This window comes from Myotis yumanensis, unplaced genomic scaffold, assembly GCF_028538775.1.
Source record: "Myotis yumanensis isolate MYYU_CA2020_CCGP unplaced genomic scaffold, mMyoYum1.0.hap1 SCAF_2, whole genome shotgun sequence".
NCBI classification, from domain to species: Eukaryota; Metazoa; Chordata; class Mammalia; order Chiroptera; family Vespertilionidae; genus Myotis; species Myotis yumanensis.
In genome coordinates, this window is record NW_027223753.1 from 30905959 (window position 1) to 30930762 (window position 24804).

Sequence of the window (24804 nt, forward strand, 5' to 3'; positions counted from 1 at the left end):
TGAGGTTTATCTCTTGTAAATAGCATGTTTTGTTTTTTAAAATATAATCCAACCATATTTGTTGGATTTTAATTGAAATAATTAAAACATTTCATTTTCATTGGAAAAAAATAAAATAAGTTTTCCTATGAAGGAGAGAAAAATTAAAGGACATAGCAGGAGAGAGATATGTCAGATTAAGAGGTGGTGTTTGTTTGATTTTTCTGTTTATTTGTTTTGATAGGTGAAGGAGTAGTAAGAATGCTGATGCAAATGATCTATTAGAAGGGCGGTATTTGCAAAGCCCTAAGAGGAGGAAAAGAAATGAGATCTGGAGCAAGAATTGAGGGTTGACTTTTGATAAAAACAAGGACACTTTATCCAAGGCAACAGGAGAACAGTCAGAAAGAATGATGAATGAGTAGCTTCATTCATTCACCAAATGTTAACTGAGAACCTACTACTATACTATGCAATGGGGATACTAGTATACCACTAAATAAGATGTGTACCTTTCTGAAATGAGCAGCATGTAGAAGGTTCCTATCCCTTTTTGTTGTTTTCTCAAAGAACCCTGAATTAATGTACTCTCCTAAGGGCAAAGGTGAGGGAGGGAATATTTGGAGTATGAGGGGAGAGAAGGGCATATGAATTTGTTTTTTGGAAAGTAGAAAAGCAAACTTAGTAGAGAATGTGGTGTGATTTGCAGATGGTGTTAAGTAGCATTTGAGAGTTATGGCCATGAGTTTAAAGTGAGACTAGTAAACTTGCATTTGTTTTTCTTCAGTAATGAACTGTTGGGATAGGCATGGTATAGGTGGATAAGTGGCTTAAACCAGTTAGGATTGAGGCTTGGAGGGGGTCCAGAGTGTTTGCAGGAAGTGATTTTAATGAGAGATCATGGAATCTGAGCTGGGTAGGAAGAGAAGTGAAAACGTGATGGGTGATTAATGGTGAGAAAGTGGTAGATGGTCAGTAGACGAATCTAAATTTTCAAACAAGGAAAATGTATTTCCATTATATAAGTTATGTATCCTCTTTATAGAAAAATTTAAAATATATGAGATTAGAAAATAGAAAGGGGGAAAAGACTACAGATAGGGTGATTTAAACAATACAAATTTATTTTCTCACAGTCCTGGAAGCTGGAAGTCCAAGATCAAGGTTTTGGACGTCATTTTCTTTCTGAGTCCTCTCTCCTTGGCTTATAGACGTCTGTCTTCTCCCTATGTCTTTTTTTTTAATTTTATTTTATTGTTTAAAGTATTACAGATAGTAGTACATATGTCTCCTTTTTTCTTTTCTTTTTTTTTGCCCCATTGACCTTCCCCTGGCCTCCCCTACCCCCCCACCCCACCCCTGGCACTTGCCCTCACCCCACCCCCCCAGTGTCTTGTGTCCATTGGTTTTGCTTATATGCATGCATACAAGTCCTAACCGCTTTGGCTCAGTGGATAGAGCACCAGCCTGCGGACTGAAATGTCCCAGGTTTGATTCCGGTCAAGGGCATGTACCTTGGTTGTGGGCACATCCCCAGTAGGAGGTGTGCGGGAGGCAGGTGATCGATGTTTCTAACTCTCTATCCCTCTTCCTTCCTCTCTGTAAAAGATCAATAAAATGTATTTGAAAAAAAAAAAATCCCTGTGTCTTTACATCATCTTTTCTTTGTCCCAGTCTCTGTCCAAATTTTCTCTTCTTATATGGATGTCCGTGATATTGGATTAGGGCCCAGCCTAATGACCTAATTTTAAGTTAATTACCTGCTTAAAGACACTCCAAATGGTCACATTGAGATACTAGAGAGGATTTCAACATGAATTTTGGAGGGACACAAATTAGCTCATAACAGGGGTGTTCTTTGTCATTTCTTACATAATTGTTATTATTCCATGAATATAATTTTATCCCATATTTTAACAGATAACATTATAACCTAAACATTTTCCTGTTTTATTGTTTTGCCTTTGTAAAAGTTTAAGAGCTGCAAAATACGTTGTCAAGTGAATGTATTGGAATAGCTTAATTAGCCTTCTCTTTTCAACATTTATGTATTTCCTCCGCCCTTTTTTGTTATTTATAAACATTACGGAAGCTTTTAAAATAAAAACCTTTTTTTCTGTATCTTGAATTATTTCCTTAGAATAGACTCTCAGAAGTACTTTATCAGAAACTATTAATACATACTCCTCAATTGGAGAAGTATTGAATCTTATATTTTCTTTGCACATGACTTCTTTTTTTATTTCCCACAGAAATAGACTGGAACGATGTTAGAAAACACAAATATGGTCATCTGTTGGAGTCTGCATCCCAATATCAAGGTAAGAAAAATATTCTGTTTAGCATGGAAGACTTATCTGGCATCTCTTACCATAAAACCTTTGAGTGTACAAAATATTCACTGGTTAAAACAAAAGCAAATATTGTCATTTATAGAGGTATCTGTCAAAAGCAATATGCTTTGTTTTGAACTGGAAATCAGGAATTTTAGATTCTAAGTACAGATAATCCCAAATTAGCTCCATAGCTTTAGGCATAGTTCATTAGCTTCTCTGGACTTCCATAGTTTTTAAGAGGCTTGGGTGGTATACCAGTACTTCTACAGCTATTACTACTAAACTTAATGTCTTTTAAAATGAGAGAGTTGGAACTCTCAAGCCCTCGTTTTACCCCCCGATTTTCACCTTTCTATCATTTTGGGACGTTTGTCATGATGACTTATGCTATAACATTTTTTTCTTTAATAGAAGCTACTGACATCCTGGAGTTAGGTAAGATATTTTTCTTGTGTTTCTGTTACTAAACCAGTGATTAGATTATAACTAGGAAAAGAATTCCATGTGTCTATCTAAAACTAGTGGATCCTGTGCTCTTATCTACATAATGAGCCCATGTAATTCATCTCTGCTGCTATGTCAAACCCTCTTTATCAGGAGGCCACAGACCAAGCTAACAAAAACGAAGAGGGTGGGATTTAATTACAAGGAGCATGGGAACTGAACCAAACTGGAAGTAACCTCATAATTCAAATAACAAGAGTCAGGCTAATATTGCATTTGGTTTTCATCCCTGCATAGTATACTTTAGGAGTAGGATTTGATAGATATTGATATTGATATTTCTCTATCAGTTTTCAAGGATCCTATATAAACATCAGTCTTAACTTCTTAGAGTTCTTTAAAATTTTTCTACATATTACATGTATATTGATAGCCCGATGCCTTTATCAATTTTTATTCAAGTATTTTTATATATTTTGTTACTGCTACTTCATTTGTTCAGCTCTGTTATTGTCTATTTGCTTCCTCCACCTTTTCTTTTAATAACATTACTTTCACTGCCCACTGATAAAGATAACATAAAGTAGTAGAACACTAGACTAGGAGCCAGAACTTCTGGGATCTTTGAAAGCCAACTCTGCCTCTTAGAAACTTTGTGACTGTGATCCTTAGTTTTTAGACTTGTCAAACAGGGATAATAATCCATCCTGCCTACTTAACAGGGTTGTTAAGAATGTTACATAAGCTAAATGAATGTGAAAACATCTTAAATACTTAAATACTTTTCAGTGTTGGAGGATTATTATTTTAATGCTATTCAGCAACTATGCCAGGTGTGAATTTACTAGTCCAGAAAAGAGAAGGACTATTACTTGATTGCTTCTTTTCATTCACTCAGCTTTTATTTAGCCTTTATTAAGTTCCAGGTACTTTGTTAAATAGTGATGATTTTTAAAAATTAATAAAAGATAGCCCCTATCCTTACATAAGTAATTATGATAAAATGTGATGAGCATGAAAATAAAGGTGTGAATATGATGTTATAGGAGACAGGGATATGGATGGATTTCTTTACCTGGGAAGACAGGTAAAGCCAGAAATTATTTTTTTGGTTTGGTGTTTTATCTTTAGATGATAAATTAACAGTTATCAAGCTATTGATCTAAAAATCTTATGAACAATGTTTTTGAGAATGAACTATGTATCTCAAAAATTTAGCTTTGGACATTTTAGAATAACTGGGTTTTATTAATGCTGGATGTGCCACAACTTATTAACCATTTGAAATGCCAAGAATACATAGGATTGAGGGTATGACTTTGAAAAGAACTTGTTCTATCAGATACTTAAGTTGATTATGAAATTATATGAAACAAAGTATTCCAGGTGCTGGAATAGACTGATGGGAGGAACAGAATATAGAGTCCAGAAATAGATCCAAGTATATATAAGAAATTAACATATGATCAATGTAACATTGTAAATCAGTGGACAAAATGATTTATTCAATAAATGATGTTAAAGCACACTTATTGAATAAAGATGAAAAAGAAAGCTCCATGTTTGCCTCATTTGTCTCACAGAGTAAATTCCAAATAGATAAAACATTTGAATGTCAAAAAAAAAGAAACCTGAGAAATCCTAGAAGAAACAATGGGTTAATACTTTATTATGTTGAAGTAAGGAAAGTATGATATGAAAACTAGAAGCCATTAAAAAAAAAAAGGTTGAAGAATATAAGGGCAAATCCTATTAGACTGAGACAGGGGTGGGCAACCTTTTTGTGAGTGCGTGCCAAAACCAGCAAAATCTCTGACTCAAAATTCTTCTGCATGCCAACCCTAATTTCTTGAGAACATGTTACGCCTACTTGATCTCTCTTAAGGTGTACGTATGTGAAGAACCTTGAAGAAACAATAACATTCATTCGAGCGACAAAAACACAGTATATGATGATGAAAAATACATTTATTTTTAATATATACATGTTATGTAAAATTATTTATTTATCTAAGTAAGATGCACCTACACTGAATTTATCTGAAAAATAAAAAAGTTGATATTAAGAAAAAAATTGTAAATGTAAGATTATAAGAGAGGGTTTCGCATGCCAGCAAAAGTTACTGGCATGCCATGTTTGGCACGCGTGCCAGGGGTTGCCCACCCCTGGACTAAGACAAATGTCTTCAACATATATGATAGACAAAGGACTGATATCATTAATATACTAAGAACTCTTAGAATCTTGAATAAACAGAATACCTCAGTGAAAATGGCAAAATAAAATAAGTATTGACTGATAAGCTAAAAAGATCTTTAACTTTATTAGTAATCAAAGAATTGCAAATAAAAGCATGTGTATTTTCTTTTTTTCCTCACTAAAATTTATCAAAATTATGGAAATGGTTAAAACAGTTTTTGCAAGAAACATAGTCTCATGTACTATTGGCAAGAATTGTATTATAATATAAAATATGCATAGTCTTTGTTCATTAATATCACTTTTAGGAATTTACCCTGAGGAATTAATCTTAAAAAATGGTAAAAGATGTGTGCACAAAGACAGATACCCATCAAAAAGTAGAAAACACTTAAATGACCATCAGTAGTATTCAACAAATACTGCTGTTAAATTATGTAAATTATGATACATATAAACAGTGGAACACTTTTCAGACAGTAATCTTGGAGTAGAATTTCTGGTCTAAAGACTATGAGTTACAAGAAGGCAGACTTTGGCTGACTATAAAAATTAAAGTCTGTTGTCTGTGTCCATCTGTAATACTATCAACAATAAAGATAAATTTTTTAAAAAGTTAAAGTCTATCCATTTGTACCATTAAACAATAGCAAATAATGAGTTTCTCATCATTATAGTATTGAAGGAGAGGCTGGAGGAACCTTTTAGGTCTTATTTTTTCTATCACTTCATCAAGATTCCTTTCTTGACCATCCTATCTAAATTGCCAACACATTCTCGGCACTCTCTTTTCCTCTTACTTTGCTTTATTATTTCTTTATTGAAAAGGTCCAGGAATTATATAATTATTATCTAGTATCTGTGTTACCCTTGGTACCAACTGATATATATTATTTGTTTATTTATTGCCTTTCTTCCCCCTTGGAATGTAAGCTTCTTGTGGGCAGAGACTTTGTCTGCTTTGTTCTTTGCTATGTATATATCACCAGTGCCCAGAACCAGGTTTGGCATATAGTAGGTGTTCAATAAATATTTGTTGAATGAATAACTATTAGAGAAAGGGATTCACAAATTCAATTAAGTGGATCTCTTGTACTTTACATTTTGGGGGATATTATTTATACTAATAAAAGGGTAATATGCTAATTAGACCAGATGTCTTCCAGACATCCATCTGGACGTCCTTCTGGGCAAAGTCACGGTGGTGGGGGCCAAGGCAGAGGCGGTTAGGGGTGACCAGGCCATCAGGGGAGGACAGTTAGGGGCAACAAGCTGGCAGGCAGAAGTGGTTAGGGGTGATCAGGCTGGCAGGCAGAAGTGGTTAGGGGCAATCAGGCCAGCAGGCAGAAGTGGTTAGGGGCTACCAGGCTGGCAGGCAGGTTAGGGACGATCAGGCAGGCAGGGGAGCAGTTAGGGGCATCAGGCAGGCATGCAGAGTGGTTAGGGGTGATCAGGCAGGCAGGAAGGTGAGCGGTTAGGAGCCAGCAGTCCCGGATTGTGAGAGGGATGTCCGACTGCCGCAGTGATTGGGCCTAAACCGGCAGTTGGACATCCCCCAAGGGGTCCTGGATTGGAAAGGGTGCAGGCTGGGCTGAGGGACCTGCCCCCCGCCCCACCCACCTCCTGTGCACGAATTTCATGCACCAGGCCTCTAGTTTCCTAATAATAGATGTAACTATCATGTTGTGTGTGTGTACAGTTTATAAAACATTTTCATTAGTATTATTCAGTAATATAAATTAGATGGCTGGCTTTTTCCATCTGTAAGGTCTCAGCTCAAATGTTTCCTCTGTAGAGCTCTGTCCATAACTTCACCATCTAAGATAATTCCTAGTCACTGTCATATCACATTATTTTATTTCCTTCAAGTTCTTATCACTTATGACCTTATTTGTTTATGTATTCATTGTGTCTCATCATGTGCCATAATGTAAATTCCATGAGGACAGGTGCCTCCTGTTTTATTCCAGCACTTAGAATTCAACACATAGAGGATACTCAAAAATCAGTTGAATAAATAATTGAAACAATTATACTTGACATTAGTTAATAATCTTCACAATAATTCTTTTTGTTTTTAATCCTCACCCGAGGATATTTTTTCCATTGACCCTTAGAGCGGGGTGTGGGGGGGGGGGGGGGTAGGGAGAGAGAGAGAGGGAAAGAGAGAGAGAAGGAAAGAGGGAGAGGGAGAGAGAGAGAGAAATGTCGATGCGAGAGAGACACTTGATTGGTTGCCTCCCGCACGTGCCTCAACCTTGGTCAGGGATTGAACCTGCAGCCCAGGTATGTGCCCTTGACTGGGAATCAAACCTGCAACTCTTTGGTGCTCAGGCCAACACTTTAACTGCTGAACCCCACCAGCCAGGGCTTCACAATAATTCTTGACCCCAAGTATGGATTATATTTCCCTGTTTTGCATTCACAAGGCAAACTACTACTTCATTAGCTTAAATTTATTGTAATTAGAGCAGATTATTTGTGTTATTATTTATTTATTATCTCTGCTTATCTCTAAACTGCAAGCTCCGTGAACTTAGGAACCATGTCTGTCTTGTTCCCTTAACAATTAATACAGTGCTTTTGCACTTGGAAGTTAAATAAATATTTGTTGAATGAATGAGTATATGTACAATCTTGTGAGATAGGTGTTATCTCTATCTTTAGGTGAGCATACTATGCTTGGAAAGATTAAGTAATTTATCCAAGATAATTATTTGTAGAAACAAGACTTTAGCTGACATCTTCTGACTCTCAATATCACATTTTTTCAACTATACTCATAGTTTAAAAACACAGATGTTGATCATAATAATCTAATGAGCCTTTGAAAGTACAGATTCTCACACCTCTCAGAGCCTATTGAAGATAGGATCCTCTGAAGATGGGGCCCAGAACTCTGTTTAAAGAAATGAGAAAAATTATTCAAGAGATTCTGATGATAAGCAACATTTAGCAGTCAATGATGTATCAAGTTGTTCCGGCCCTCCGGTCCAGTTTAAGAACCCATTGTGGCCCTCGAGCAAGCAGGTCAAATCTAACCCACTGCCTGTAAAATTTTAGTGGAACACAGTCATGCTTATTCATTTACATATTGTGTATAGCTATTTTCATACTACATGGCAGAGTTGCGTATTTGTGGCAGAGACCGTATGACCCACACAGCATAAAATGTTTACTATCTGTTCAGATGATGAATTTAACTGTTCAACTGCTGAATGATAAAAAAAAAAAAAAATGTTTACTATCTGATTCTTCACAGAAAGTTTGCCAACCCCTGATGTATACTTGGCTACCTGTCCTATTTCTTTTTATTTTTTAAATTTATTTTTATTGATTTGAGAGAGAGAAACATCAATGATGAGAGAGAGTCATTGATTGGCTGCCTCTTGCATGCCCCCCACTGGGGACCGAGCTCGCAACCTGGACATGTGCCCTTGACCGGAATCGAACCCGGGACCTTTCAGTCCACAGAACAACACTCTACTCACTGAGCCAAACCAGCTACGTCTGTCCTATTTCTTTTGTGGTTATTTTAGTGCTTGAAGATGTGGTAGACATGATGTTTGTCTCCATTACGGGCGTTACAGGAGATACTCAAATATTCTTACAAATTAACTTGTTTTGCATTTTACTTGATAATAGGGGACTAAGTCTTAAATAGCCTAAGCTATTGTTTCCTCTGTAGAGGAAAGCCAGGGGTGGGCAAACTTTTTGACTCGAGGGCCACAATGGGTTCTTAAACTGGACCGGAGGGCCGGAACAAAAGCATGGATGGAGTGTTTGTGTGAACTAATATGAATTCAAAGTAAACATCATTACATAAAAGGGTACGGTCTTTTTTTTTTTTAGTTTTATTCATTTCAAATGGGCCGGATCCGGCCCGCCGGCCGTAGTTTGCCCACGGCTGGCCTAAGCAGTCAAATATAAGAAAAATACTGATCTAGGCATGGTTCAAGCCAGTCAGCCTTCACAATGAGTAAACTACTTTTAACAAAGAAATTTCTTTTCATTCTGTTGGTAATAGGGTGTTCCCTAAATGGGGGTAGATGTGAGATTTCTTGCCTATAAACAGGGATTGATTACCATAATTGATATGTATAATAGAGAATGGTAATTAATAGCCTAATTATTTTGGTAACCCTGATGCTGCCATAATTCTTAAAACCAAAGTCTCTTGGGTGCTTTTGGTTAGAACTCAAGCTAATACGAGCAATTACCCAGGACTGACCAAACCTCTAAACCTGCATTGCCTAGTATAGTAGCTGTTAGCACATGTAGATATTTAAATTTAAATTAATTAAAATTAAATAAAATTTAATACCTCATTCACACTAACCGTATTTTAAGTGTTCCATAGTTAGAGGTGGCTGGCTATCCAAGACTCATTATTTGACTTAAAGCTTTGTAAGAATGGAATAATAATTTGTAATGTTTCCTTTTTCTAACAGCAAATGGTGATAAAATGTATTCAGTCCGTGTGTTAGGGCCATCTCAGCTAAGAGCAAACTCTATTGAATTATGATCTCTTTAAATCTTGACTCCAGAAAATAATCCATCTCATTTACCCTATGGACTAACTGTCTCTTCATGATGATTAATCATTGGCCAGTTCATGAAATGGCTTAGAACTGACTGTGATTTCTGGGCAAATCTATTTGGCTTGGTTAATGGTGGTGGGAAAGGGAGTCAATAGAATATATAGTCTTGGCATCACCTTTGAAGTGATTTAGATTTCATCATTCAGTGACTCATTTTTATTCCCAGCATCTAGTGCTTTTTGCATGGCCCAAAAGGGCCCTGTGCTGCTCCACTGCAGAGGAAACTTCAAGAAATGCTGGTTTGCTACAGTGTTTTAGCTTGTGAGAGTCTCTGGGACCTTCTCTGCTCCATCATGGGGTCTCCTCTAGGTGGGTATTAGGGGGAGATTGGTAACTGGTTTAACCTTTAATAAAGAAATTGGTAATCTTTTGTGATCCAATAAGATATATATTCAATAGTAGTCTGTCCCTTAAAATGTTTCCCTGGCCCTAGGATAGTGTCACTTTAAAGATTGTTTCCTTAATTCAGTGTTCTTTAAACTTTGAGAAGCTCTAAGGCCACTTCAACAGGCTAGGAGATTTGGTGGACACCCCTCCCCCCAACTTATTTTTTAGTTACTATAATCAGAAATACTACCCAGGACCTAGTTTTCTCTAAGTCATATTATACCTCAGAGCAATGCAACATTGCCAGGGTTGGGAGTGGGGTGGGAGTGGGAGAGAAAAACCCAATTTTTAGACTGAGGATTCAAGTATAATCTCACTCATTTTGGCTTTTCATGCCCTCAAATGCTCTTACTTTATGTTTCCAGATATATATATATGAAACATGCAAATTGACCGTACCTTTGCTACGCCCAAGCCACTCCCACCAGCCAATCAGAGCAACTATATGCAAATTAACCCAACCAAGATGGTGGCCAGCAGCCAAGGAGCTGGAGCAAGCAGGAGGCTTGGTTGCCCTGGCGATGGAGGAAGCCAAGCTTCCCACCTGCCCTGGCAAGCTCTGGCCTCCGCTGAAGGCAACAAAGTTTCAAATATAGAAGATAAATAAATCCCAGATACCTGCTTCCAGCCAGCCTCCACTGGGAGCTTGGGTGGCTGGGAGCTGTGGCCAGCCTGTAAACAGCCATCAGCCCCTCACCCAGGCTGGTCAGGCACCCCAGGTGGGACCACCACCCTGAAGGAGCTATGGCTAGCTTGCAAACAGCCATCAGCCCCTCACCCAGACTGGCCAGACACCCCAGCAGGACCCCCCACCCTGAAGGGGCTGTGGCCAGCCTGCAAACAGCCATCAGCCCCTCACCCAAGATGGCCAGGCACTCCAGCAGGGACCCCCAGCCTGAAGGGGGTGTGGCCAGTCTGAAAACAGCCCTCAGCCCCTCACCCAGGCTGGCCAGGCACCCCAGCGGGACCTCCACCCTGATCCGGGACACCCTTCAGGGCAAACCAGCCGGCCCCCACCCATGCACCAGGCCTCTATCCTATATAATAAAAGGGTAATATGCAAATTGACCCTAACAGCAGAATGACTGGGAATGACTGGTCACTATGACACACACTGACCACCAGGGGGCAGACGGTCAATGCAGGAGCTGCCCACTGGTGGTCAGTGCGCTCCCACAGGGGGTGCTCTGCTCAGTCACAAACCAGGCTGACGGCTGCCAGTACAGCGGTGGTGGTGGGAGCCTCTCTTGCCTCCTCAGCAGCACTAAGGATGTCCGACTGCAGCTTAGGCCTGCTCCCTGCTGGCAAGTGGGCATCCCCCGGGGGCTCCCGGACTGCCAGAGGGATGTCTGACTGCCAGTTTAGGCCCAATCCCCAGGGGAGTGGGCCTAAGCCAGCAGGTGGTTATTCCCTGAGGGGTCCCAGACTGCAAGAGGGCACAGTCCGCGCTGAGACACCCCCCCCCCTCCCCGTGCACAAATTTTTGTGCACCAGGCCTCTAGTGTGAGTGTGTATGTTTTTTGTTTTTTGGGGGATTTTTTTTTGTGTGTGTGTGTGTTTTTTCTGAAATGGGATCCAACCATATTGGTGTTAAATGCTATCATCTGATGGCAATAAGTGACTTTTTCAGGAATCAGGTTATTCAGAAGGAATCTTCTCATCCATTTTCTACCTGTTCTGTTCTGTTCTGTTTTCCATGAGCTTCCTGAGCACTTCTTTGAGACACTGACAGTATCTTGCTGTGACATTTTGGATCACTTTAGGAACTAACATGAAAAACCTCTCTGGTCATCTTTCGACATGATTTAAAAACATTCATCTAAAATGATCCACTCAGGTCACCTAGATTCCTCACCCTAATATTACTTTGAACCCAATGAGGGAAAAGTAAGTTTTGTTGTGCTCCAAACCAGTCTGAAAATAGCTTAATGTTTAGTGTAGATTACATCCTGAAAGCATTTTTTAGGAAGTTGACTGTGATAGAGATTTCTATTTCCTTTACAGGTCATTTTACCTGGGACAAATACCTAAAAGAAACATGTTCAGTCCCAGCGCCTGTCCATTGCTTCAAGCAGGTAATTGATTCTCAACATCCTTAGTAGGTGGGAGGCAGGTAGACTTTTTCTGATCCTTAGACAAGCAAAACATGAGGTGGGAGCCATGGGCTTCTCACCTGAAGGCCCTAGAATAAACTATGGGGAGAATGCAACTCAAAACTCACTATGAGTTTTGGCAGCAGACATTCTCCTCAACTTCATTCCAAATAATACCTTTTCCTTCACCTAAAACAATAACTAATTTTTACTATTGCTATTTAATCAGACAGATAGAATACATAGTTATAGCCCTTGGTCCATGGACCACTGTTGTTCCGTGAGGTCCGAAAGGTTGGCGACTGCTGGTTTAAGGAAACCTTTGGAACAGCAGTCACCAGCCCGTGGTCCATGGACTACTGGTGGTCTGTGAGGTCTGAAAGGTTGGTGACCACTGCCTTAGACAGTTCTTAAAAGTAGAGCAGTATTTGTTTCTCTGTACTCAACATCCCTACCACAATCATTTCTTTTCATAAAAATACTGGCACCGAGTCCCATCAGGGTAGGGGGAGCGTTTGAGGAGCTCATCAGAGGCCATTCAGAGCTTCCCATATAGAATTAAGTGCCTCACACAACGCATAGATGATATTAACTATATCTTTACATGATAAGGCTAATAAGCAAAGACTGTACTGCTGCTAAACAGCAATTTACATCTCTCTTCCTCTGGTACTAATGATTATTTCCTCAAACTGTCAACATTTTACTTTGAGTTTGAATTTTATCTATGCTCCAAATAAAAATACAATTCAGGGCTTCTGCTCATTTGAAATAGTAGGGGTTAAATTCCTGCTCCCATCTAAAATAATTTTTAAAAATATAAAATATATTAAACTGATTTTCAAGTAACTGAAAATCAAGCAACCAACCACAGTGATCTCTGGAAGATGGAGCCCCTTATGATTTCCCAGCTTACTATCTTAAGAGAGTTTTGAGACCATGGCCCAGGGAAGGTGGCCCAAGATTGATCCCAGTACTCCGTAATTTGAGGATATGGAACTGAGAGTCCAGGGAAACCAAGGTGACTAGAATTTTCAGGACACATTGCCAGAGAGAACAGAGCTGTGCAGAAAGCAAACAACGGAGATGTGCAGAAATCTTCCTTCAGGTATTCAGCAAAGTACTATTGTTTAGTATGTGCATGTGAGGAAACTACCCAAAGCCAAGGGAAAAACCATATGAAAGGTTTAAATGGAATAGAGCCTAGCACTCTCACACTAGGCTAAAAATAGTACCTGGTCCTACGAACTAGACTGGAAAAACTCAGTTCACGTGGCATTGGGTGGAATATTCAGGAAAATTTTGCTCAGCAGTGGTAAATATTTAGCCTTAAAGTGAGCACTGTTCTGAGCCTGCCAAGCAAATCATAAAGCAAGACTCAAAATGTTCAAATTATTTCCAAGTAACTTAGTTGCATGTAGGAACAAAGCACAAGAAGGGAATGCAAAAATATCTAGCACCGCAAGGCGGGCAGCAGGGGGATGGGAGACATCTGTAATAATGTCAACAATAAGAAATATATATTGAGTACCCACAGGTAAAATTCACAGTGTCTGGTATCTGATCAAACAGGTATGTAAAGAGGCTGGAAAATATAATCAATAATGAGCAGAATAATCAATAAACTGACTTAGAATCTATGCAGATCTTAGAATAGCAGGCAAAAACATTAAAACAGTTATGTTCAAAAGTTTAGCAGAGAATATGGAAGATATTTACAGACTCATATTGAACTGTGTACAAAATAAAAATACACTGGATATTAATGTCAGGAGAAAATATTGGTAGACTTGGAGATATAGCAATAAAAATTGAGAATGAAACACAGGCACACACACACACACACACACACACACACACACACACAAAAGAATCTTGAAAAGATGAAAAGAACATTAGTGAGCCATAGGATGATTTCCAAGTTTATGTAATAACTTCATAGACCGTGTAATTTTAATGCTCAAAGGATAGAAGGGGACAGAAAAATATTTGGAGATATAATGGCTAAAAACTTTCAAAAATTTATGAGAATTATAAATCCACAGATCTAAGAAGTTCAATGACAAAAAAAAGAAAAAAGTAAAGAAAGAAGACAACTACACTAAGGCATATCATAAATGCTTAAAATCAGTGATAAGAGAACATCTTAAAAGCAGCTACAAAAAAAATACTTTGTATACAGGGGAATTAAGATACGAATGACATATTTTCTTGTTAGAAACAATGCAAGCAAGAAGGAAGTTGAGTAACATCTTTAACGTATCAGAAGAAAAAACTGTCAACCTAGAATTCTATATTCAGCATAAAGATCTTCCAAAAAACAAAGGCAAAATAAAGGTATTGTCAGACATACAGAAGCTGAAGGAATTTACCAGGAAACCCACTATAAGAAATATTAAAGGAAGTCCATCAAGCAGAAGAAAAATGATACTAGGTGAAATTATAAATCTACACAAAGGAAAGAAAATCACTGGAAATTGTAATTATAAAGTAAAGACATAAGATGTTTTTTATTATTATTTAAATCTCTATAAAAGATCATTGTATAAACAACAATAATATTGCATTGTAAAGATAATTAAAATTTGTATAAATAAAATGTATGATAATAATTTAAATGCCAAGAGAAATCCTAAGTATAATATTGATAAGATTCATATACATGAAGTAGTAAAATATAATAAGATAGGCTGATAAGTTAAATGTGTTTACTATAAACCCCAAAGCAACCACTAAAATAATAGAAAACAAATAGCAATATAGTGGATTTAAATCCAACCATATCAGTAATCAGAGTGATTATGAAAGGTCTAAATGCCCCAATTAAAAGACTAAACTTGTCACATTAAATAGAAAGCAACACAATTATATACTGCTTGCAAGAAACTACACTTTAAAAAGAAAGGCACAAATAGGCTGAAAGGAAAATGATATACCATGCTGACATTGACCATATTAATATGAAAGTATATATCAGAGCAAAGAATATTACCAGGGATAAAGAAGGTATTTTATGATGTGCTAAGGGGTGAAATTTCTTAGGTGAAGTAAAAAATAAGAAGACATAAATAAGCCTAAAATTTATCTGCAGTCAGACTTTTAATACCCTTTCTATGATTAGAAAACAAGTAGACAGAAAATAAGCAAGTATCTGTATAGAAGATTCAAACAACACTACCAGCCAACCTGACCTGATTGATACTCTCTAACGACAATAGAATATGCATTCTTTTCAAGTGCATGCAGAACATTTACTAGGTTAGACCATTTCCTCGTCTGTACAATAAGGTTTGATAAATTTAAAAGGATTTAAATAATATGAAATATAGTCTCTGATACATTGGAAATAAATTAAAAATGAATAGCAAAAGGTTATCTGGAAGATCTCCAAATATTTGGAAACTAAGTATCACATTTCTAAATACCCATAGTGGTATTTAGGAACATTAGAAAGTATTTTCAATTAAATGAAAATGAAAGGAGAACATTTAAGAAATTGTGGTATGATGCCAAAGTAGTTTTTAGGGAGAAATTTATAGCACTAAACATTTATATTAGAAAAGAAGAAAAGTTTCATGTAGCTCCTACTTTAAAAAACTAGGAAAAATGAATAACCCCAAATTAAGCAAAGAAAAAAAAAACAGAGCATAAAATCAAGAGTAGAGCTTAAATCAATCAAATAAAAACCAGAAATATAACAGAAAAATATCATTGAAACCTACCACTGATTCTTTGCAATGAGGTAAACTTCTGGCCAGCTGATCAAGAATGAAAAGAGAGAAAACATAAATTACTAACATCAAACTAAAAGCAGTAACATCATTATTGAGTCTAGAGATATTAAAGAGATATTAAAGGAATACTATGAACAACTTATGCCTTTAAATTTCACCTCAATAGAGATGAAACTTGATAGACAAATTTCACTCTTCACCACCTCACCAGTTAAATAACCCAAGATTTAAATGAAGTGGATAATTTCATGAATGACAAAAAGTACCAAAAACTCACTTAGGAAATATGAATAGCACTATTTCTGCCACAGAACTAAGTTTTTAGTAAATTCCAAGCCTAGATGACTTCACCAATGAATTGTTTCAAACATTTAAGGGAAAAAATAATGCAAATTCTACATTGACTCTTCTAGAATGTTTACAAGAAGGGAATACCTTTTGTCTCATTCGATAAGGCAAGCGTTATTCTGATACCAAAACCAGGTCAACATTGATGGAAAAGAAAACTACAGTGTTACATCCCACATAAAAATACATGTACAAATTCTAAACAAAATTTTAGGAAATTGAATCAAACAATATATATAAAAATAATTCATGACAACTGGAGTTTAGTTTCAAGAATCAAGGTTGATTTAACATTCGGAAATCAATCAGTGTAATTGACCACATGAACACACTATGAAGGAAATAAGATTATCTAAATAGATGCAAAGAAAGCATTTGACAAAATTCAGTGTCCATTAATAAAAACTCTCAGCAAACAAGAAATAGAAGGAATTTTTAAAAATCCTAAGCCCCAAAGGACATCTATAAAAAACCTACAGATAACATCACATAAAATGCTTTTTTCTTAAGGTCAGGAACAAGACAAGGATGTTTTTTTCTTGCTATTTCTATTCAGCATTGTACTACCAATGAGACCAGGCCAAATAAAAGAAATAAAAGGGATCCAGACTGAAAACTTAGAACAAAAACCGAAGAAAATATGTGGGAAGACTGACCATACCTAATAGTGGCAAGGTTATAGAGCAAATAGGATTTTCATAAACCACTGGTGAAAATGTAAAATGTTTCAGTTTCTTTGGAAAATAGTTTGGCAGAAAACTTCAACATACTATTGAACAAAAATAAAAATCACTAATTTAACTAGGAATTGAATAATACATTCTTAACTTGCAAAGTATTTATACCTCAGTACTAAAGCCAACATTTTACTCAGTGGTGAAAAGTAACTCAATAAAGTTATAATGAAAGAGAAATATCCATTTACATTAGCAGGAAAAATTAATATTTATGAATTAATATTTATGAGTATTAAAAATTAATATTCATAAAAATTAATATTTATGAATGAACTAACAATCTGTGAAACTTATATAAAGAAAACTTTAGAAAACTGCTTACCAAAAGCATGATCCATTAAAAATTCATAAAGTAGACTTTGTCAAAATTAAGAACTTCTGCTCTTCCTCTTCAAAAGATATTGATAAGAGAATGAAAATATAAGCCATAGACTTGGAGAAAATATTGACAAACAACATAGCTGACAGCAATACTCTCCAAATTGATCTATTGATTTGATGTACTTCTTATTAAAATCCCACATGCCTACTTTGTAGAAGTTGACAAGTTGACTCTAAAATTCACATAGAATTACAAAGGACCCAGAATAGCCAATTATGGGAAAAAAGAGAACAAAGGTAGATGATTTATATTTCCTGGTTTCAAAACTTACTACAAATCAACAGTACTTAAGACACTGTGGTACTGACATAAAGATAGACATATAGATCAGTGGATTAGATTTGAGAGTACAGAAATAAACCCATGCATTTATGTTCAATTGATTTGGACAAAGATGCCAAGACAGTTCAGTGATATTTTCAACAACTAATATGGGGACAACTGGATATTCATGTACAAAAGAATGAAGTTGGACCCATCCTCCACACCATTTATGAAAATTGACTCCAAGTGGATGATAGACCTGAATGTAAGAGATAAAACTATGACACTCTTAGAAAAAAACAGGAATAAATCTTGGACTAGGCAATGCTTTCTTAGATATGGCACTAAAACTACAAACAATAGAGGTGAAACTTGATAGACAAAATTAACTGCTTTCGTGCTTCCACTATCAAGAAAGTGAAAAGACAACCCATACAATGGGAGATAATATTTACAAATCATGTATCTAATAAGGAACTTGAATCTGGAAGATATGAAGAACTCTTACCACCTCACCAGTTAAATAACCCAAGATTTAAATGGGCAAAGAATTTGAATAGGTCTTTCTCCATATATTTACAAATAGCCAACAAGCATGTAAAAGATGCTTAACATCATTAAGGAAATACAAATCAAAATTGTAATGAGATACCACTTCACATCTACTAGGGTAGCTGAAATAAAAAAGGCAGACAAAAACAGGTGTTGCTGAGGATGTAGAGAAATTGGAACCCTTATATGTAGGTGGTGAGATTGTAAAATGCTGTAGGCACTTTAGAAAACAGTTTGAAATTTACTCAAAATAGAATTGCCTCATGACCCATCAGTCTCACATTTAGGTATGTACCCAAGAGAGAGAGAAATCAAAACATATGACCCCACAAAAACTTATACACAAATGTTCAAGGCATTATTATACCTAATAGCTAAAAAGAGGAAACAATCCAAATGTTTATCAACTGATGAATGGATAAGCAAAATTGTATATCTATATAATAGAATGTTATTCAGCAATGAAAATGAATGAAGTACTGATAAACACTCCAGATTAACCTTGTAAACAATGCACTAAGTGAAGAAAGGGGCTATTCACATATTATAAAATTCCACTTATATTAATCTCCAGAATAGATGAATCCATAGAAACAGAAAGTAGCCCAATCAGTGTGGCTCAATGGTTGAACATTGATCTATGAACCAGGAAGTCATAGTTCAATTCCCAGTCAGGTCACAGGCCCAGGTTTCAGGCTCGATCCACAGTAGGGGATGGGCAGGAGGCAACTGATCAGTGATTCTCTCTCATCACTGATGTTTCTCTCTCTCCCTTTCCCTTTCTGAAATCAATTAAGAAATATTAAAAAGAAACAGAAAGTAGATTGATGGTTTTCAGGGGATTGCCTGAGGGGAGAATGGGGAGAGAAGGCTAATGGATATGGGGTTTCTATTGTGGGCATGATGAAAATGTTCTAAATTTAGGTGGAGTGATGTTTGCCTCTGTGAATATACTAAAAACCACTGAATTATATACTGTAAAAAGTTAAATATTCTGGTATGTGAGTTATACATATATCTATCATATGATTCATCCATTCCACTTTACTATATTCCTGAAATATGTATGGAAATAGAGTAAGTATACTCATATGTGTGGATGTTCATAAGAGATTTATTTGTAATAGCGAAAAACTGGAAACACACCAAATGTCCATCAACATGATAGACTACTCAGAAACAAAAAGAAATGGATTATTGATTCCACTCAACAATATGGATGAATATCATAATAGTTATGCTGAATGTTACTATTTTTTAAAAACCTATAGCCAAGATCACACTTAATGGTGAAAAACTAGCTTTCCCACTAACATCCGAAAGAAGGCAAGGATGTCCCTCTCACCACTTCTTTTCAACATCATCCTGGAAATCCTAGCTATTGCAATAAAATAAGAAAAGGAAATAAAGGGTATACAAATTGGGAAGGAAGAAATAAAACTGTTTGTTCATAGATGACGTGATTGTTTATGTAGAAAATCTAAAAGAATTGACCAAAAAAATTTCTAGGACTAATAAGCAATTATAGTACAGTTGCCAATACAAGGTTAATATATGAGTCAATCACTTTTCTATATACCAGCAATTAAAAAGTGGAATTTGAAATTAAAAATATCATTTATATGAGCACCTCCAAAAATGAAATACTTAGGTATAAATCTAACAAAATACGTATAAAAATTATCTGAGGAAAACTTTAGAACTTAGATAAATGAAATAAAAAAACTTAAAAATAGAGAGTTTGTGACCAAGAAAAGGAAGACTCAATATCGTTCAAAATGTCAGTTCTTCCCAACTTGATCTATAGATTCAATGCAAGCTTCATCAAAATTTCAGCAAGTTATTTTGTGGATATAGACAAACGAATTCTAAAGTTTATATGGAGTGGCAAAAGATACAGAAGAGCCAACACAAAACTAAAGAAGAACAACAAAGTTTGAAGACTAACACTACCCAAATTCAAGAATTACTGTATCGCTACAGTAATCAAGACAGTGTGGTATTGATAAGAGAATAGATAAATAGATCAATGAAACAGAATAGAGAGCTCCAAAATAGTCCCACATATAGTCAACTGATCTTTGAAAAATGAGCAAAGGCAATACAGTAGAGCAAAGATAGTCTTTTTAACAAATGGTACTGAAACAACTGGATAGCCACAGGCAAAAAATGAATCTAGACACAGACCTTACTCCCTTCACAAAAATTAAGACAAAATAAACCTCAGACCTAAATGTAACACTTAAAACTATACAACTCCTAGAAAATAACATAAGAGAAAAACAAGAAGACCTTGGGTATGGTGATGACTTTTTAGATACAACACCAAAGGCATGATCCATGAAAGAAATAATTGATAAGCTGGACTTCATTAATATTAAAAGTTTCTGCCCTAACTGGTTTGGCTCAGTGGATGGAGCATCAGCCTGTGTACTGAAGGGTCCCAGGTTCGATTCTGGTCAGGGGCTTGTACTTTGGTTGTGGGCACATCCCCAGTAGGAGGTGTGCAGGAGGCAGCTGATTGATGTTTCTCATCGATGTTTCTACCTCTCTATCCCTCTCCCTTCCTCTCTGTAAAAAATCAGTAAAATATATATTTAAAAAAATATTAAAAGTTTCTGCTCTGTGAAAGACTATCAAGAGAATGAGAAGACAAGCCACAGATTGGGAGAAAATAATGTGCAAAAGACACATCTGCTAACAGACTGTTATACAAAATATACAAAGAACACTTAAAAACTCAACAATAAGAAAACCAGCAACTTAATTTTAAAATGAGCCAAAGATCTTAGATACCACCAAAAAAAGATAATGCAGATGATTTTAAAAATGTGAAAAAATGTTTTAAATGCAAATTAAATACCACTACATACCTATTAAAGTGGTCAAAATCCAGAATACTGACACTGCCATGTGCTTGCAAGGATATGGAGCAACAGTAATTCTCACTCATTGCTTGTGGGAATGCAAAAGGGTACAGTCATTTTGTAAGACATATTGGTGATTTCTTACAAAACTAAATGTACTGTTACCATATGATACAGCAATTCCATTCCTTTGTGTTTACCCAAAGGAACTGAAAATGTTTGACCATACAAAAACCTGAAAATGGATGTTTATTGCAGCTTTATTCATAATTGCCCAAACTTGAAAGATGCCCTTCAGTAGATGAATGAATAAACTGTGGTATAGCCAGACAAAGGAGTGTTATTCACCCCTAAAAGGAAATTAGCTATCAAGCCATGAAAAGACATAAAGGAAACTTAAATGCTTGTTACAAAAGAAAAGAAGCCTATCTAAAAAGGCTACATACATTCTAGAAAAGAGACAGTGAAAAGATCAGTAGTTGCCAGTGGTTGAGTGGAGGAAGGATGAATATGCAGATCACTGAGTACTTTTTGGCCAGTGAAACTATTTAGTATGATACTATAATGATAGATAAATGTCATTATACCTTTGTCCAAACCCAATGTACAACACCAAGAGAGAACCCTACTGTAAACTGTGTGCTTTGAGAGATTATGATGTATCAATGTAGGTTCATCAATTGTAACAAATGTACCACTGTGGTGGGGGATGCCGGTAATAGGAGAGGCTGTTCATGTGTGGAGATAGGGTATATATGGGAAATCTCTGTATCTTCCTCTCAGTTTTGTTGTGAACCTAAAGCTGCTCTTAAAAAAAGTCTTTAAAAAACAAAAACAAAAATGAATTATTGGTACATTTAACAATATGGATGAATATCAGAATAGTTATGCTGAGTGAAAGAAGCTGGACAAAAAAACAAAGAGTATATTCTCTATAATTCCATTGAAGACTAGAAAATACAACTCAATCTGCAGTGAAAGTAGATCAGTATTTGTCTGGAAACGGGTCTGGGAAGGGCTAGACAGAAGGATTATAAAGAGACATGAGAGAACATGTCCATTTTCATCATCTTGATTGTGGTGATGGTTTCAAAGGTATATATATGTATATGGCATCATGGATGTATTCATATGTCAAGATTTACCAAAGTGTATATTTTATATGAATTATAACTTAAAATTGTTTTTAAAGATATAAATTAATTTATATATCAATGTCAAAATAAGAAAAAAATTGACACCTCCCCCCAATAGTAGTCTGTATGCTGGATTTACAAAGCAATATATACTACATCACTTCATGAAGAGACACTTAGTATATAATAGGTAAATTGGATGATTTCTAAAAAGAAAACATGAGTACCTAGAGAATTAGAGAGTTGGAGAAAATAAGATGAGAGAGTATTAAGTAAGGACCATTTGAGGCACTCTTGTCCTTTTCTTCCTGGTGTGAGTCAATATTTGATGCTTCAGTGGAAAGTAATTTTTTCCCTTTCTTACCTTCTAGTGTTTCTTTTGTATGTAAATCTTCCTAAGTATTAGGGAATAATTCACAGTGGTTTGTCCCTGGTCAAGCTGTAACCACTTTGAGTCCAAGGCATGAATTTTCAGGTTCCATCTAACATCCTTACTGAAAATGCCACTTACCTTAGTCTGCCTAATCCCCATGGCTTGTTCTCCTCAGTCCTACACACCTCCAAGCAACGAGTTCAAGATCAGCATGAAATTAGAGGCACAGGATCCCAGGAACACCACATCTACCTGTATTGCTACAGTAGTTGGACTAACAGGAGCTCGCCTCCGCCTTCGCCTTGATGGCAGCGACAACAAGAATGACTTCTGGCGGCTGGTTGACTCAACTGAAATCCAGCCTATTGGGAACTGTGAGAAGAATGGGGGTATGCTGCAGCCCCCTCTGGGTGAGTAATTAGACCCAAGTCCTCTTTAACCAATTAATTATCTTCCCAAAATTATACATCCCATTATGGGAAAGCCTAGGGTCCCCTGCCTGCCTCCTCTTTTTCATATGGTCCAAAAGAAAAGGCCCACCCAAAATAAAATGAGCTGTAAAATCTGGACATCTCCATCTCTACATTAACTTTTAATATTCAAGCATCTCTCAAACTCTTCTTTTGCTAACAAAAAACCACACCCTTCATCCTTCCTTGTCAGTTCCCATTTACATGATAGACAGAATGGAAGGAGGTCTTGCCATTTAATCTGCTTCAAAAAACCATAGAGCTTTTAACAAATCCTACAGTAATAACAAGAGGTGAAAGGAAAATCTCCCAATAGAAAGGTTGACTATTAGAAGGGTCCCTTATCTCCTTTCCCCTAAATTCTCACTTGGTCCTGGGATTTTCTCACTTTTAATTAATTATGCAATAAAATGTATTATTTCACTTAAACTAATAACCTCACTAGATTTTTCTCCTAAAGATCAGATTCATCTTTTTCTTCTTTTGCCTTAATATACCGAGAGATTGAGCCCATCTTTGCAGTTACTATGAATCATGATTGCAGTGAGTCTCAATGGAGGATAGAGAGATATGGGTTATGGGTTTTGTATGTAAGGGCTATGTTCCCATCGGGAGGTCGTGCTACATTAATTGAGCATAAGAGAATATGTATTGTTTGAAAGCGCTCCCCAGGTGGTTATTTAGCATTTTCCCCTATTTAAAAAAATTATTTGTAATGTAAAATTTCAAATGTATACAAAGGTAGAAAGAATAGCACTTTGAATATCCATGTATCCTTTATCCTTGATATTTATCAACAAAGTCCATCTTGTTTTATCTGTATCGTTACACACTCCCTGCCTTCTGCTCAATCACCCATAGTATTTGTCATTAAATATTTAATCTGTATCTCTCATAAACAATAATTTTAAACACAATTATAATAACATCACATAAATTAATGATACTTTTTAATATTAACAAATTTTTTACTCGGTGTTTAAATTTTCTCTATTCTCTTTCTCTCTCTCTCTCTTTCTCTCTCACACACACACACACACACACACACACACACACATTATAGTTCTTTGAATCAGGATTCAAATAAGATCCACATATTGCAGTTGATTGATATGTCCCTTAAGCCTCTTTTAATCTTTGGGTTCTCCTTCTCTCAATTTTTTTCTGGCAATGTATGTGTTGAAAAATCTAAGTCATTTGTCTTCAAAATTTTCCATAATTAGATTTTGCTGATTGTATCTCTATAGTATCATTTAACATGTTTCTCTATCCTCTTTCCTAGAAATTGGTAGCTAGATCTAGAGGCTTGATCATGTTCAGGTTCAGTTTTTTTCCTACAAATATTTTATAGATGGTGGTGTTTACTTCTATTAGGAAGCTCTTTGGTCTGATAGTCCTCATTTTTATAATGTAGTAGTCATTACTGCTTGTGGTCTAGATCTGGGCTTCCCAATTTTTTTTAACGGGTCAAATAGTAAATATTACTGGCTTTATGGGGCCTCAGATTCTCTATTGCAGCTACTTAACTTTATCTTTGTAATGCCAAAGCAGCCATAGACAATACATAAACAGATGGGCAAGCTGTGTTCCAGTAACACTTTATTTACAAAACGGGTAACGTTGCCTGCTGGCTATAGTTTGCTGACCTCTGGTTAAATTTGTCAATTTATCATGCTTGCAAAATGGGGAATTGTAATTTTACCATTCATTCTATCCATATAAATTAAGTGGACTGTAACTATTAAAATAAACTTTCATCAACTATTTGGTTACCCTTAGGCATAATTCATGTAAGAAAGATGGTTTAAATGCTTGATTCTTTTCTTTACCAATTTTCAAAATAATGAATTGCTTTACTAACATTCTCCAAAAAATATTTAAGGAGGGTTTTGTTGTTGCTG

At 36.1% G+C, this 24804-nt stretch overlaps 1 protein-coding gene and 1 non-coding gene across 19 annotated transcripts in view; both read left to right on the forward strand.

Moving 5' to 3' along the window:
* The window catches only part of SCMH1 (Scm polycomb group protein homolog 1), a 130979-nt gene that overhangs the window by 36365 nt on the left and 69810 nt on the right, over window positions 1–24804 (forward strand). For 8 of the 18 annotated variants that reach the window (XM_070405029.1, XM_070405014.1, XM_070405011.1 and 5 more), the window contains 4 exons: window positions 2232–2300; window positions 2727–2750; window positions 11952–12022; window positions 22609–22843. In XM_070405029.1, coding sequence (XP_070261130.1) covers window positions 22645–22843 — 199 coding nt within the window. In that variant the 5' untranslated portion in view covers window positions 2232–2300; window positions 2727–2750; window positions 11952–12022; window positions 22609–22644. Of the gene's footprint in view, window positions 1–2230; window positions 2301–2726; window positions 2751–9726; window positions 9870–11951; window positions 12023–22608; window positions 22844–24804 lie in introns of those variants that run through there. The other 10 variants (XM_070405017.1, XM_070405021.1, XM_070405012.1 and 7 more) reach the window with 7 other exon arrangements.
* On the forward strand, window positions 8144–8216 carry LOC139004774 (small nucleolar RNA SNORD5). Its single transcript, XR_011470588.1, has one exon. It is a non-coding gene; the product is annotated as a small nucleolar RNA SNORD5 (small nucleolar RNA).